The sequence below is a fragment of the Halichoerus grypus genome, chromosome 6 (genome assembly GCF_964656455.1).
Source record: "Halichoerus grypus chromosome 6, mHalGry1.hap1.1, whole genome shotgun sequence".
Taxonomy (NCBI): Eukaryota; Metazoa; Chordata; class Mammalia; order Carnivora; family Phocidae; genus Halichoerus; species Halichoerus grypus.
Window position 1 is genome coordinate 45,227,352 of NC_135717.1, and position 14,912 is coordinate 45,242,263.

Here is a 14,912-nt window from a genome sequence, read left to right on the forward strand (position 1 = left end):
GGACGCTCCGCAAAGCACGAGGGCGCAGACTGTCCATGAGTAGGCAGGGACCCCAGCGGCGACCCCAGGCCTCGCCTGCGTGGGAGGATTTCGAAGCGGGTCCGCGGGGGGCGCCGGCGCATTCGCGGCTCTGGCGGCAGGGGGCGCCGCTCCCCCGCCTGTGGATTGGAGGCTCTACCTGGGGGGTCGTCCGGGGGTGGGGGTCGTGGAAGCCGGGCTCGAGGACGGAAACGGACGGCAAAAGCGCACGGGCCAGCTCAGGGGAGGCGGCAGGGGTTCGTTCTCGAGCCCGGACCGACATCGGGGGCGCTGGCTGGGAAGGCGAAGCAGGGGAGCCGACGGGGGGGGGGGGGGGACCAGGCAGCTGGGCCCTGTTTGTTTACCCAGCTTCTGAGACTGGACCTCTCCCCAGGCAGCCCAGGGGTTCCGGCGAGGCACCGTGCAGGTGTGACCCCGGCCCCGGCTCCCCACAGGTGTGACGCCTGCTCCGGCTCCCCACAGGTGTGACGCCTGCTCCGGCTCCCCTCGGGTGTGACTCAGGTCCCGGCTCCCCACAGGTGTGACTCCGGCCCCGGCTCCCCACAGGTGTGACGCCTGCCCCGGCTCCCCGCAGGTGTGACCCAGGTCCCGGCTCCCCGCAGGTGTGGCGCCTGCCCCCGTCTGGGAATGGCCCCGTCCCGCCTGGTCCACAGGGAGACCAACAGTGGTTTGAAGGGCTGCCAGGGGCGTCTCTCTCTCCGTGCTGTGGACAGCCCTGGTGAAAAAGGACGCCATTGCTTTCCCGTCTCGTGCACACAAGGGCAATGTGAGCTCTGAAAAATGGGGTCCATCTTTTTTGATGGAACCTCTACTATTAGTAACAGTTTTTGAACTTGCACCCAAATACATGTATATTTTTTATGTATTATATAAATGCATTCTTTACTGTCCGTTATGTACATTATAAAATATGCCTCAAAATAGAAAAAAAAAATTAAACCAAGCCAGAGATGAAATAAAAAATTGAAAAATAAGAACTTTAATCACAGTCCAAACTCTTTGTTCTAATTTATTGATTACTAACAAATTCTTTTCAAAGCAATAGTTTGACTATGCTTTACATATATATATATATATATATATATTTTTTTTTTTTGTCAATCTTGATTCAATACTTTGTGATATCGAAATTTGAAATTCTGATTCTAAACTCAGTTTCATTTGAAACATGGTCTTTATGGCAAGCAGCTGGGGCTGGAAATTGCTCACAAAGATGCATTGATGCAAATGAAGAAAGCACAACTTTGGAAGCTCTTAATTAATCATGGCACTCATTTCTCAGTCCCTTTTACCAATTATGCCATTTCTGAAATTTGGACTCTCCAATATATGTTAAGTTTTTTGAAAAATTGTACTTTCAGTAACTTTTAGGAGAACTATTTCTCCTGGAGGAAAGTTGGGATTATATTCCAAAGTCCTTACAAATGTGTTTATGAATTGATAGCATTTGAACCTCTAGATATTGAAGTTTAGGAAAAAAGAGCCCCCCCCCCCCATATTCTCAAGTTGAAGAGTGTATGTTGCTAAAGAAAAGTATTTATGGTTAATCATTTGAATGTAGGGGGAAATTAAAATTTGAATTTAACAACAATTTCCAGAAAGGATTGTTCTTCCCCTGGGGTTCATTTAGACTTTTGAATCCCTCACCCCAAATTCTGAATTATCCCACCACTTGGTAACTAACAATGCCAAGTCCTACGACTGGCTTGAAATCCCCATCATTCAAGTTCAGAGGAGGAGGTGTGTCGAGCCACTGGCTTCACTGGCTGGGCTAAATCACTCCTGTTTTCAATTCCACTTCCTCTGGGCTGTGCTCTGAGAAGATTGTTCTTGGGATTACTCAAGGACTGGTAGAGGGGCCTATGGCTAGAGCCTCACCCAAATTCTTTTGACACTGGGTCAAAAAGATTCCAAAAGGAAAGGGAATATATGGAGCTGAAACCAATTTTCTGGTTTCTTATTTTATAAAGCACTTTTATCTTCAGATAAGTGTAGATTCACAGTAAGTCGTAAGAAATAATATGGAATATCCCATGTACTCTTTACTCAGTTTCCCCCAGTGGTACCATCCTGAAAAACTATAACACAGAATCACAGAATCACAAAAACCAGGGTTTTGACATTGATGCAATCCACTGATCTTGTTCAGACTTTCCCAGATTTATGCTGATTTGTGTTCTGTGATTTTTTTCACATGTGTGTGTTCAGGAATCCTTCACCACAATCAAGACACAGAACATACTCTCCTCTGTCTTCTGTTCCCACTTCCTCCTTTTTCCCCAACTTGACTGAGATATAACTGACAAACTGTATGTATTTAAAGTGTACCAACACAATGATTTGATAAACATATTCATTATGAAATGATTCCCACGATCAGGTTAATTAATACATCCATCACCCCAGATGGCTAATATTTTTTTGTTTTGGTGAGAGCACTTATGATCTATTCTTTAAGCAAATACCAATTTTACAGTACAGTATTATTAACTATAATTACCCTGCTGAATGTTAGGTCCTCAGAACTTATAATAGAAGTTGTGCCTTTGACCAACATCTCTGCATTCCCCCCACTGTGATGACACGAATGTTAGATTTTTTGTTATTGTTCAGGGTCCACAAGGCTCTGTTCATTTTCCCCCCACTCCCAGTTACTTTCTCTCTCTTGTTCCCATTGGGTGATTTATGTTGTTTTACCTCCCACCCAGTACACTAATCATTTCTACTGTCCCTTAATGTCTATCGAGTCTATCCTTTGAGTTTCGCATTTCAATTATTGTATTTTTCAGTTCTAAAATTTCCATTTTGTGATTGTTTATATCTTCTATTTCTTTATTGAAACTTTCTGTCTTTCCATTTGTTCCAAGTGTGTTTGCCATTGTTTGTTGAAACATTTTCATGATGGCTGTTTTAAAATCTTTCTCAGATAATTTTCATATCTTGGTCGTCTTGGTGTAGGGCATCCGTTGCTTGTTCTTTTTCATTGAGTTTGATAATCTTGTCCTTGGCATTATGAGTAATTTTTAATTGAAATATGGCCTTTTTTGTATTGTGTTTTAATTAAGTTTTAGATCCCTTTAAAAGGTCTGATAAAATTGTATCGTGTGGTAAATTCACAGAACAAAAGAGAAAAGAAATTCTTACAGACAAGTAAAAAGCTTGAAAGTATATTAAATGGTTAGTTTTTTTTGGAGATTAATATTCCCTGTGATCACTTCAAAAGATCAGCGTTTCAACCTCTGTGACACAAGAAAAAGCAAAACAGACTAAAAACCAAGGCATTGAAAGGTTAGGTTGTTTGAAATGTATTTTCCTTGACTTTTGGGGGGAGGGGGAGACTGGGTTTAGAGACTTTTACTTCCAGATCTGGGGAATCAAGCCACATATCACCCTGTCAGGCTAAGCAACGTGGATAAACGAGATACCTTCTCATCGGTGAGTTGTTTGCCAGTCATCAACCAGAGTCAAAGAACTCTGGAGCAACCAGACGCTGTTGTCAATTCTCATCAAAAAATGGATAATCTGGATGCTTAACAAATCTAAAAGGCAAAGGGAGAGACTTAGTCAAGTAACTGTTTCTGGGCTGGATAAAGAGAGGTTTCTTCTAAACTGGCTTAAGTATGAAAATTAATGGAACTTTCTTTTGGACAGGTACAAAGGCACCCAGTTTTATAATAACCATGTACCCCTCCTTGACACTGTAATGAATAGAATGTAGAAAATACACTTACAAACTCATGAACACAGGTACAAAAATAAACCAATATGTTGCATTTTTGCAGGTACTGTATTATTCCACAACTTAAGGAGATAAACTCTTTGTGTTGCTATTTTAAACTCCCAAGAGGGCAGAAATGAATTCTGCCTTTTTTAAAACCATGCCAACCTGGTTTAATACATAAAGTTAACAAATATTTCAAGGCAATGAAGAGGAAGGTGGTAAGAATGTCACTGTTGTTCAATTTCTTTCAAGCACTCAGAAGTAATTCATCTACCCCTTTACTCAGTAAGAAATTACTTTTTAGACCTAGGGATGGATACAGTGATTATGATGTAAGTCACTTCATCAGGGGGATTTCATTTTAGCAAGGGAGGTAGACTCTCTCTCTCTCTCTCTCTCTCTCTCTCTCTCTCTATATATATATATATATATATATATAGTAATAATTTTGAGATAGGAAGTGCTAAATCACTAAATAATTAATTACTGATTAAAATGACCAATGTTAATTGCCTGCTTCTCCACTCTCCCTTCCTTTCCTTCTCTATCATTTGATGGTATTATTCCTTCAACCAGCATTTAGTAATCACTCAGGGAGAGAGTAGATTTTTAAAAATCCTGCCCTAGGAATCTAACATTTCGAATGAGGTAAATGGGAAATAAACAGCATAAATCAGTAAACCGTATGGTATGCTAATTAGGAATATGTGCCAACAGAAAAACAAAGTCAAGTAGAGAGAAAGGTCTTGCTGGGCAGGGTTGCATTCTTAGGTAAGGTGACAGAGAAGGTATCACGGAGGCGACCCCTGAGGGAGGACGTGAAGGAGGCGAAGGAGTGGGCATCCAGCTATCGGGAGGAAGAACATTCTAGGCAGAGAGAACAGTCAGTGCAAAGGCCCTGGGATGGGCCTGGCGTCTGTGAGGAACAGCCAGGAGGCCACAGGGCTGCACTGGAGTCAGCAGGGGCAGAGTAGATGGACACGGACGCAGACAGCGAGGGAGGGAGCATCCTGCTGGCCCTGCAGGTGTGGGAAGGAACTTGGCCTTCACTCTGAGTGAGAGGACAGGCTAACAGATGTCAAGAAGAGGAGTGCCCGTTCACTCTGGCCTCCAGGTGTGGAGCAGACGACAGCCAGCTACCTGAGCAGGAAGACTCTGGGCTGAGACTGTGTGTCGTGTGTGTGCGGTGGGGGGCATCTGCACATGCCATTGTGAGTTCAACTGTAGACGTGACGGGTTTGAGATACGTATTCCACACCCAAGTGCAGCTGAGCAAACGGATACACAAATCCTCATAGGTCTGGGCTGGATATAATTTGGGGAGTGTGTATTTAGATGGTGTTTAAAGCATGAGACTGGATGAAATCCCCGAGGAGGTGGGTGCAGATAGGAAAGAGAAGAGGTCCAAGGACTGAGTCACTCCAAAGTTAAGAGGTCAGGTGGATGGTGAGGAGCCTGCAAAGAACATGAGAAGGACCAGCTAGGGAGACCAAGGGAACGCAGACGGCCTGTGCGAAAGGAAAGCCAGGAACGTGTTCCTAGGAAGAGAGAGCGATTCACCAGCTAAGACAAGATGAATGAGGAGAGGAGGTCATGGCTGACCTTGATGAGAAGAGTTTTGGCAAAGTGGGGAGCAGGTGCCTAGTCTGTGTGTGTTCAGAAGAGAGAGCCTCGAGGTGGCAAGAATAGGCTTCTTCCAGAAGTTTCCCTGCGGAAGGAGGAAGGGGGCGTGGCTGCAGAGTGAAGTCAGCTCAAGAGAAGATTTTGGTTTTGGTTTTGGTTTTAAAGATGGGAGCATGTTTGAATGCCTCTAGGAACCATCCCATGGGGAGGGAAAAATTGCTGGGGATGCAGAGTATGGGATTTCCCCAGGTTTCATATGGCCCACTGGATTAGGGCAGCGAGAAGGGCAGAAGTCAAGGGTATCTGCAGGGGATGCCAGCACCCCGCTTGCCCCTGGGATGCAAGTGGGGTGGGGACAGAGGACAGGAGAGCCACAGGGAACAGGGGGTCGGAAGGAAGAACGTTTCCCAGCCACTTTCCTAAAAGATGAGGCATCCCTCTGTGGATTGGGACCAGTGGAGCCCATCACCGTCCTGCTCCCCAGCGTCTACAGCACACCGAGCTACTTACGTATCTGTAAAATAGCGAATGTTTTTGTTTAGGCCGTCCAGGGTTTCCATGTCCTCTGGTGTCAACTGGAAATCGAAAACCTGTCAGAAACGGGAGAAGATTGGCTCCTTTTCCTTGTGTCCCTGACTGCCCCCGCCCCCCCGGAGAAACACATATTTATGTAGGGACGTATGCAGGTGTTGTGAGACGGTGGCCATGAACCTGGGGCTCATTCCGCTGTGTGGCAGTGTGTCCACTGAACTCAGACCACCCTCGGGGTTGCTGGGCGGGTGTGGGTGTGGCTGGAACAAAGGAATCCTAGACAAAGGAATCCTAGGTTTAAGCCCAAATCACATCTCATCTAACTCCTCCATTCTGCCCCTGGAGAAATCAAGGCCATACTGTGGGGTAAAAAAAACAACATCGAGACCCAAACCTGACCCTCTGGAGTCCTTTCCCACATTCCCTCCCTGCCTCAGCCGGAGGATAGAGCAGTTACATACAGCACTTAGAGGCACACAGTATACACCCAAACAGACCTCGGGGGCCTCACAGATAACCCAGACCCGAGGGAAATGAGGCACCTCTGTTGGTCCCCTGCTGCCCACAGCCCTACCACGAACCTGGAAGTTCTCCTGAATTCTCTTCTCATTGAAGCTCTTGGCCAAGGCCACCACTCCCCGCTGCAGCTGGAAACGCAGGGCCACCTGGGCGGGAGTGCACCTGTGCTTCTCGGCAATGGCCTTGAGCACTGGATCCTTCAGGAGAACAGGGGTGTTCTTGTTCACCCTGGAAGAGAGGCAGAGGTGCCGTGTGCCTGAGCTCGTATACCCACTCACGCTACGGGGGCTTCATCCTCTGAAATCCGCCTCATTACCCTCTGGCTGTCTCCAGCCCTGTTTTCGCTTCTTTTGGTAAATCCAGAGAAGGACCAGAGAAAGGAAGGCAGAAAAGGACTCTCAGGTATTATTTCTTTTTTCTTAAACTTTTCTGAGAAATGTAGTAAAAGACTGGATGAGTCAAGAAGATAAAATGTTTGTCCAAAGCAGGACCCAATAATCTCCAAGATAATAAATAATCCAATTATTTTATAACAACTTCAAAAGTGCTTTCAAGTAATGATCTGTTCTGTCAAGTGCTGAAAGGTGCATTTTTATATTCCTCTTCAAGAGATAAAGAAACTAAGACTTACAGAAGTTGTTACTTGTCTCCTATCATTCAACTATCAAGCGTCAGAATCGCGGTGTGGGCTCCCTTGGTCACTCTCGAAGGCCAAAGCTTTTGAATTGTGTGAACGTTCTAATCAGTGATTTTATTACCTAATACTGTGTTCTTGAGTCGTTACAACGTAGGATAGTTAAAGGGTTTACAAGGATGGATTATTCCTGCTGTCTACCGTCAACCTCCCCCTGAGGGTTGAGCAACAACGACTCCAGAAGATACGGCGTCTGTGGTTAGAAAAAGTACACAGAGATCATTACCATTCCTTCCTGGAGTCGGACCCCAAGGCAGCGTATGCGGTCAGGACGATGTCCTTGGACTTGCAGAACTCCAGGAGTTTGCTCTGGTTGAGGTAAGGGTGACATTCTACCTGCAGAGTGCCAAGCAGAAGGGTTGGATCACAGGACCAGGGCCACCAAATTGATGAGGAACATACGGGGCTGTGTCGCATGGTCACAAACGCATTTAATTGTCCCACAGGATCGTCACCCACAGCTGTGCCAGTGGAGTGGCCAGAGGCTGACCTCTGGATTACTGCCCAGAGACAGCGAGTACCGAGAAATGGGCTCGGGGCTCAGGAGAGACAAGATCGGGGTGGGAGGACTTGGGTCTCCTCACGCATTGCTCATATCTAGGGAGGAGCAGCTCTGCCTTTCCTAGTTATCCTCAGCCTTACACTGATCTCTTCTCTTCACAGCCGCCCCGCCTCATCCTCCACATCTGAGTAATTTTGGCTCCCGAAACCAGAGTGCTTTCCTCTTTCCCACCACATCATATTGTGATGTCTCTGCATGATCCTTGGAGCCTCCAAACACCAGCAATGCTCTGCATCCCTGCACCTGTTCCCTTGCCCAAGCTCAGTCTTGTCCCGGGTGTAGAGGGATTTGGGACTTTTGGCCCCTTTGCCATCAAGTGGAAAGAAATGGCTAGTTGTTATCCGTCAGAAACTGTTATTAGTGTTATGACACACACACAGCTAGTGAGAGAGGTTTCTGTGCACTAAAAGGTATTCAGTGGTGCTGTCTCCTCATTTTCCATCTGTCTTCCTTCCATGCACCTGGAGAGCAGGAAATCCAGAACCTTTACCCAGAATGCCAACCACGTCTTCTCTGCCTTCTTGTCCAGGTATATGTGGGCCAAGACCGTCAACCCAGCCATGGGACAGGTGGGCTAGGGGCCAGCTCAGCTCAATTGTGGATTCTCGGGCTGGGGTTGGGTCTATTCCCTTCCATCAGATCAGTTAGGCTCGAGTTAAACCCCAGGTGGTTAGACTGCAGTGTAGTGGTTTCACTGTGGGGTGGGCCCGAACAGAAACAGAATGTTCTAACCATTTTTCAAGCTGACTACTTTCCTTTCCCCCGGCTAGAAGCATGAGGGAATTTTTTCTCCAGTGTTCATTGGGAAAACCTGGTAGGGCTTCTGGAGGTAAAAATCACAAAAGTGTGGGGACCACCCCCTGGAGTCTTTAGCTCTCAGACTCATCCACACTGAGCCTCCAGCAAGTCAGCAGCTGCTGTTTGACCCTCTCCTGCCCCAAAGGGACCCTCGCAGCCCTTGTGTTCCTGGGAAGCTGTGATTCCCTGCATCTGCCTGCCTGCCTCTCCAATTTTTGGGGCAACAGCTTGCCTGGACCCCAATCCTCTGAGGGATCGAAACAGAGTGGCTGGTTCTCTGTTGGGTCAGCTTTTCCATTATTGTACGGATGCAAGGCACAACTCCCCAGCTCCTTATGTGCCAGAGCCCAGACCGGAAGTGCGGCAGAAGCACTTTCTGCTGCACACCTTTCTCGCTGCTTTTCCTCTGACTCCGGGGGTCAGATCAGAGGGAGCAGAGATCCAGAATGAGCTGGCTTGCTGGGGCTGGCTCAGGCAGGAAGTGCAAATTAACTCTCTGTGTCACGGCCACTCCTGTTTGCAGCTCAGGTGGGGAGGAAGGGGGATGTGTTGTATGCGGGGCCCCAAACCAAACCTGGACCCGGGTACACCTGACCTCAACCACCGTCCACGATAACCCGTTTGCCTCACAGGTCACCAGGGACTATACTCCGCACCAGCTCTTCAGGCCCGTGTAGATGCCCCGCCGACCAATGACCTCCACTTGGCCGAGTTCTGCTGGCCCTGTAGAGCTCACGGCCACGTTCGGCTTCTTAATTGGTCACCACTACCCCGGTCAGAACCAGTTTCTTTAATTCCTCTAAACTTGTGATGCCCAAAGTGGAGGTAAACCTCCCTAGTTATCCTCAACTTTTTAGAACTCCTATTTGTATTTTCATCTAAAAATAAGCCTCCCGGATATTTAATACACGGACTGCCTATCCCTCTCTGTCAGCCAGCAGGTCAGAAATTTAAAAGGAGATGACATAAACCCAGGGTGCGTGTGGGCCCTGCCTAGTGCAGAGGGGCGGCCGCTCACTTCCCTACTCACAGGATTTCTTACTTTATTCCCTATAATAAGCAAGTTGTATGTGTGGCTTATTAAAGCAGGTTTATCTTAACAAGTGGACTTCTTAATTTTTTTTTTACTTGTAAATTTGTTATTGTGGTAAAATACACATAACATAAATTTACCATTTTTTATAAAAAATAAGTTTACCAGGGTGCCTGGGTGGCTCAGTTGGTTAAGCGTCTGCCTTCGGCTCAGGTCATGATCCTGGGGTCCTGGGATCGAGCCCCACATGGGGCTCCCCGCTCTGTGGGGAGTTTGCTTCTCCCTCTGCCTCTGCCCCTCCCCCACACTTGTGCACTCTCTCCCTGTCAAATAAATAAATAAAATCTTTAAAAAAATAAAAATTTAAATTAAAAAAAATAAGTTTACCATTTTAACCATTTGTAAGTGTAGGGTTCAATGGCGTTCATGTATTCACATTGTGGCAGGCTGATTTTGTACCTTCAAGTCTCAGTGGTTATCTCGTGACACAGAACTCAACAGAATTCCCCGTTTTCCTTTACACAAGGGTGTTCCAACCTTATTGACCAGAGGTGAGAAAGCCCAGTAGTTGGTTAGCTTTAATTTTCTAGGACCAACCACCATAGCACCTCTAGTTGATTACACTCCAACCTGACCCTCCGATGTTTGTTTATAAAGCGATGTGGCCTTGGGACCTGTTTCAACAACTTGCAATGCACTCCGTTCTCTAGAGGGGAGGGAGAGGCCACTGGTGACCTTGTTGAAATGAGGGAAGAGGAAGCTGAGGAGGGAGAAGAGGTTGGGGCGTGGGGGGGCGGACTGGTGAGGCTCACCTGGTTGCAGACAGGCTTGTACTTGAGCCCTGGCTTGCTCAGGATCATCTCCAGCTGCCTGCAGCTAAAGTTGGACACACCGATGGACTTGGTCAGCCCTAAATCCTTACACTTCTCCATGGCCTGTGAACAGAGGGGGTGTGAGGAGTTATCTGTGTAACCGGCTGGGGAAGCATGATAAACAGTAGCATGCTCAACCTGGGGGCTGGGGCTGGGAGAGAAGGTGAGACACAGCAGGAAAGAGAAAGCCTTGAAATGTGCCCTTGTCAATAAATGAGATAGGAATTGGTTAACCGAGTATGAGAATGAAAAAGAAAATAATAGAAAAAAAAATGAGTAAGAAGATAGAGTAAGGAAAGAAGGCAAGGGGTTCATGACAGAGCTAAAGGGGCTAATGCGATTTTTAGCTGAAAGCTAAAAAACCTTGAGCGATGGCAAAACAAGCTCCAGGAGAACAGGAAGTGGAGCCTGGGAAGCACAGGAAGCAGGGAGGAGGCCATCCATGTCCCCCAGACCACTGGCTCCCTCTTTTCCCTTTGACCTCATTTCCTATTAGGGTTACCAAATTCACTCTGTTCCAGTCACACATGCCCCCTTGCTGTTCTTGAACACGATAGGTTCTCTCTTACCTTAAAAACTGGGCCTTGGGGGCGCCTGGGTGGCTCAGTCATTAAACATCTGCCTTTGGCTCAGGTCATGACCCTGGGGTCCTGGGATCGAGCCCCACATCGGGCTCCCTGCTCAGCAGGGAGTCTGCTTTTCCCTCTCCCTTTATGCTCTCTCTCTCTCTCGCTCACTCGCTCTCACTCTTTCTCAAGTAAATAAATGAAATCTTTAAAAGAAAAAAAGCAACACTGGGCCTTGGCTTTCTTTACGCCTGTATCACTCTCCCTCCAGATACCCACATGATCAGTTCCCTTACTTCTTGCAAATCTTTGCCCCATGTTAGCTGCTCAGGAGGGCCTACCCTGCCCATCTGCATCCCATAGCTACCTTGGCATTCTCAGTTGCATGAGTCAGCCTTCCCTTCCCATTCCAACCTCATGCCATAGCACCTTCCACGCCATGTGCCCAGAGACCTTGATCTGTTCACTGATGTAGCCTGAGAACTTAAAAATTCCCCACACTGAGTACACCATAGACACTCAATAAGTACTTACTGAATTATTAAATGGGGATGATGTGAACCAAGGCAGAGGGACATCCAGGGACTCGCCCAAGTCTACACGGGAGCAGAATTGGACGAGACACATGTTTCTTGGATTCCTTGTCCATCCTCTGTCTCCCAACATGCAGAGACATAGATAGCATCTTTGGAGTTATACTCACCTCCCATATGGCACAGAAATCCACTGTGTCAAAAATGATTTCTCCATCTTTGTCCTTTGGGAAAAGTTCCTCCCCAGGCTGGGACACAGAAAAGAATGAGAGGTTGTATAAAGCTATGTTTGGCCCCAGCCAAGCCGTCTAGAGCCTACAGACCTTGAGGCTAATGCAACAATCTATTCTCATTCTTGAAACGAATGGGAAGGTTAGGCTAAAGGGAAAGTACGTGGAGGAAGTATACTTCCTAGAAAGTATGTTTTTAACTGCTAAAGTTTTAATGAATATTGTTTGTGTCAAGGGCAACATCCTAGAGAGAAGTGAGGGTGGTGCCAGGACTCCACAGGCCCTTTGGCCCCCGACCCTTCTGGAATAGGCCACTCCCACCCCTGCTTTCCACCTGGAGGTGGCCATACGAGAGCATGACTCATCAGCATCTCAAGGCCTGAGCTCCAGACTCATTAAATCTCAGGTACCTCAACTGGTCTCCACATTGGGACATTCCCCAGACACAAGAGGACAGAGGCTGAGATTTAGGAGCATGGGATCTTCAAAATACAGACAATGGATTCATAAGATCGAAGCAAAGACATGGAAGCCAGTGAGCTCTTGTCACTCTGGGACTGGGATGGGAATATGTAGCAGAAAAAAGGGAATCTCAAAGTATTATGTATGTTTTCTCCTCATTTTTATAAACTATATCCTCTGCTATATTCAGCTACTAATTGTTATGTTGATCATCAAAGTAAAATAACTTTGCTAACCTTCAAAGCTACTGGGAAATGAATGAGATAAAGATTCACATAGCTCAACCCAAGCTTCCTCAGGGACATGTCCAGGCCGGTTCGAACCAATTCTGGACGGAAGAAGGTTCCCCACACCTGCAGTGGTTAAAAGAGAAATGGTATGAGATGATTTTTTTTAAGAATCTTTTTTTCTTTTTTAAAGATTTTTTAATTTATTTGACAGAGAGAGACACAGAGAGAGAGGGAACACAAGCAGGGGGAGTGGGAGAGGGAGAAGCAGGCTTCCTGCTGAGCAGGGAGCCCAATGCCGGGCTCGATCCCAGGACCCTGGGATCATGACCTGAGCCGAAGGCAGACGCTTAATGACTGAGCCACCCAGGCACCCCCTTTTTTTAAGAATCTTTAGAAGAAATTAATAAAGTATAAAACTGTCACTATTTGTAATGCAGACATGATACCATATAAAGACTCCACCAAAAAACTATTAGAACTAGTAAATTCAGAATTCAGTAAAGTGGCAGGAGACAAAATTAATATACAGAAATCTGTTGCATTTCTATACAATAAGGACACAGTAGAAAAAGAACTTAAGAAAACAATCCCATTTACAATTGCACCAAAAAGGATAAAATACCTAAGAATAAATTTAATCAAGGAGATAAAAGACCTGGATTCTGAAAATTATAAGACATTAATGAAAGAAATTAAAGATGAATGACACAAACAAATGTAAAGATACACCATGCTCTCAGACTGGGAGAACTAATATTGTTAAAATGTCCATACTACCAATAACAATCTACAGATTCAATGCAATCCTTCTTAAAACACCAACAGAACTAGAACAAACAATCCTACAATGTGTGTGGAACCACAAAAGACCCTGCGCAGCCAAAGCAATCTTAAGAAAGAAAAACAAAACTGAAAATATCACAATTCTGGACTTCAAGTTACACTACAAAGCTGTAGTAATCAAGACAGTATGGTACTGGCACAAACACAGACACATAGATCAATGGAACAGACCAGAAAACCCAGAAATGAACCCACAACTGTATGGTCAATTAATCTTCACCAAAGCAGGAAAGAATACGCAATGGAAAAAAGACAGTCTCTTCAACAAATGGTATTGGGAACACTGGACAGCCACATGCATACACATAAACTCAAAATGGTTAAAGACTTAAATGTGAGACCTGAAACCATAAAAAGCCTAAAAGAAAACACAAGCAGTAATCTCTTGGATGTTGGCCTCAGCAACATACTTATGGATATGTCTCCTGAGGCAAGAGAAATAAAAGCGAAAATAAGCCGTTGGGACTACACCAAAGTAAAAAGCTTCTGCACAGTGAAGGAAACAATCAACAAAACAAAAAAAGCAACCTACACAATGGGAGAAGATATTTGCAAATGATATATCTGATAAGTGGTTAATATCAAAAATACGTAAAGAGCTTATACAACTCAACACCAAAAGAACAAATAATCTGATTAAAAATGGCAGAAAACCTGAATGGACATTTTTCCAAAGAAGACAAGCTGATGGCCAACAGACACATGAAAAGATGCTAAACATCATCAACCATCAGGGAAACCCAAATCAAAACCACAATGAGATACCACCTCACACCTGTCAGAATGGCTAAAATCAACAACACAAGAAACAACAGGTGTTGGCGAGGATGTGGAGAAACAGAAACCCTTCTACATTGTTGGTGGGAATGCAAGCTGGTGCAGCTGCTGTGAAAAACAGCATGGAATGATGTTCCTCAAAAAATTAAAACTAGAAATACCATATTATCTACTACTATAATTCCACTTTGGGGTACTTACCCAAAGAAAATGAAAACACTAATTCAAAAAGATATATGCACCCCTATGTTTATTGCAGCATTATTTACAACAACCAAGATATGGAAACAATCCAAATGTCCATTGATAGATGAATGGATAAAAAAGATGTGATACATATGTATATATACAAATGGAATGTTATTCATAAAAAAACAAAATCTTGCCATTTGTGACAACATGGATGGACCTAGAGGATATTATGCTAAGTGAAATAACTCAGAGAAAGAAAAATGCCATATGATTTCACTTATATGTGAAATCTGAAAAGCAAAACAAACGAATGAACAAACAAACAGAAAACAGAAACAGACTCATAAATACAGAGGAGAAAATGGTAGTTGGTAGTTTCCAGAAGGGACGGGAGGCAGGGGAGGGGTGAAACAGGTGAAGGAGATCAAGAAGTATGAAGTTCCAGTTAGTTAAACAGTAAGTAGGTCATGAAGAATGGAGAATATATATAGTCAATAATGTTGCAACAGCGTTGCATGGAGACGGATGGGGGCTACACTTATCGTGGTGAGTGCTGTGTAATGTATAGACTTGTCAAACCACTCTGTTGTATGCCTGGAACTAAAAGAATATTGTATTTCAACTCTACTTCTGTAACAAAAAATGCTCTTTTAACTTCACTTCAATAAAAAAAAAAAATTGTTGTAT

The 14,912-nt window shown here is 45.2% G+C and overlaps 1 protein-coding gene across 8 annotated transcripts in view; it reads right to left on the reverse strand.

The window, feature by feature from the left end:
- Positions 1-1,171: 1,171 nt before the first annotated feature.
- The window catches only part of LOC118520382 (aldo-keto reductase family 1 member C1-like), a 38,933-nt gene continuing 25,192 nt past the window's right edge, over positions 1,172-14,912 (reverse strand). For all 8 annotated transcript variants that reach the window (XM_078075093.1, XM_078075087.1, XM_078075086.1 and 5 more), the window contains 7 exons: positions 12,420-12,536; positions 11,662-11,739; positions 10,333-10,455; positions 7,354-7,463; positions 6,496-6,661; positions 5,894-5,973; positions 1,172-3,578 (listed from right to left, as the gene is read on the reverse strand). In XM_078075093.1, coding sequence (XP_077931219.1) covers positions 3,536-3,578; positions 5,894-5,973; positions 6,496-6,661; positions 7,354-7,463; positions 10,333-10,455; positions 11,662-11,739; positions 12,420-12,536 — 717 coding nt within the window. In that variant the 3' untranslated portion in view covers positions 1,172-3,535. The remainder of the gene's footprint in view (positions 3,579-5,893; positions 5,974-6,495; positions 6,662-7,353; positions 7,464-10,332; positions 10,456-11,661; positions 11,740-12,419; positions 12,537-14,912) is intronic.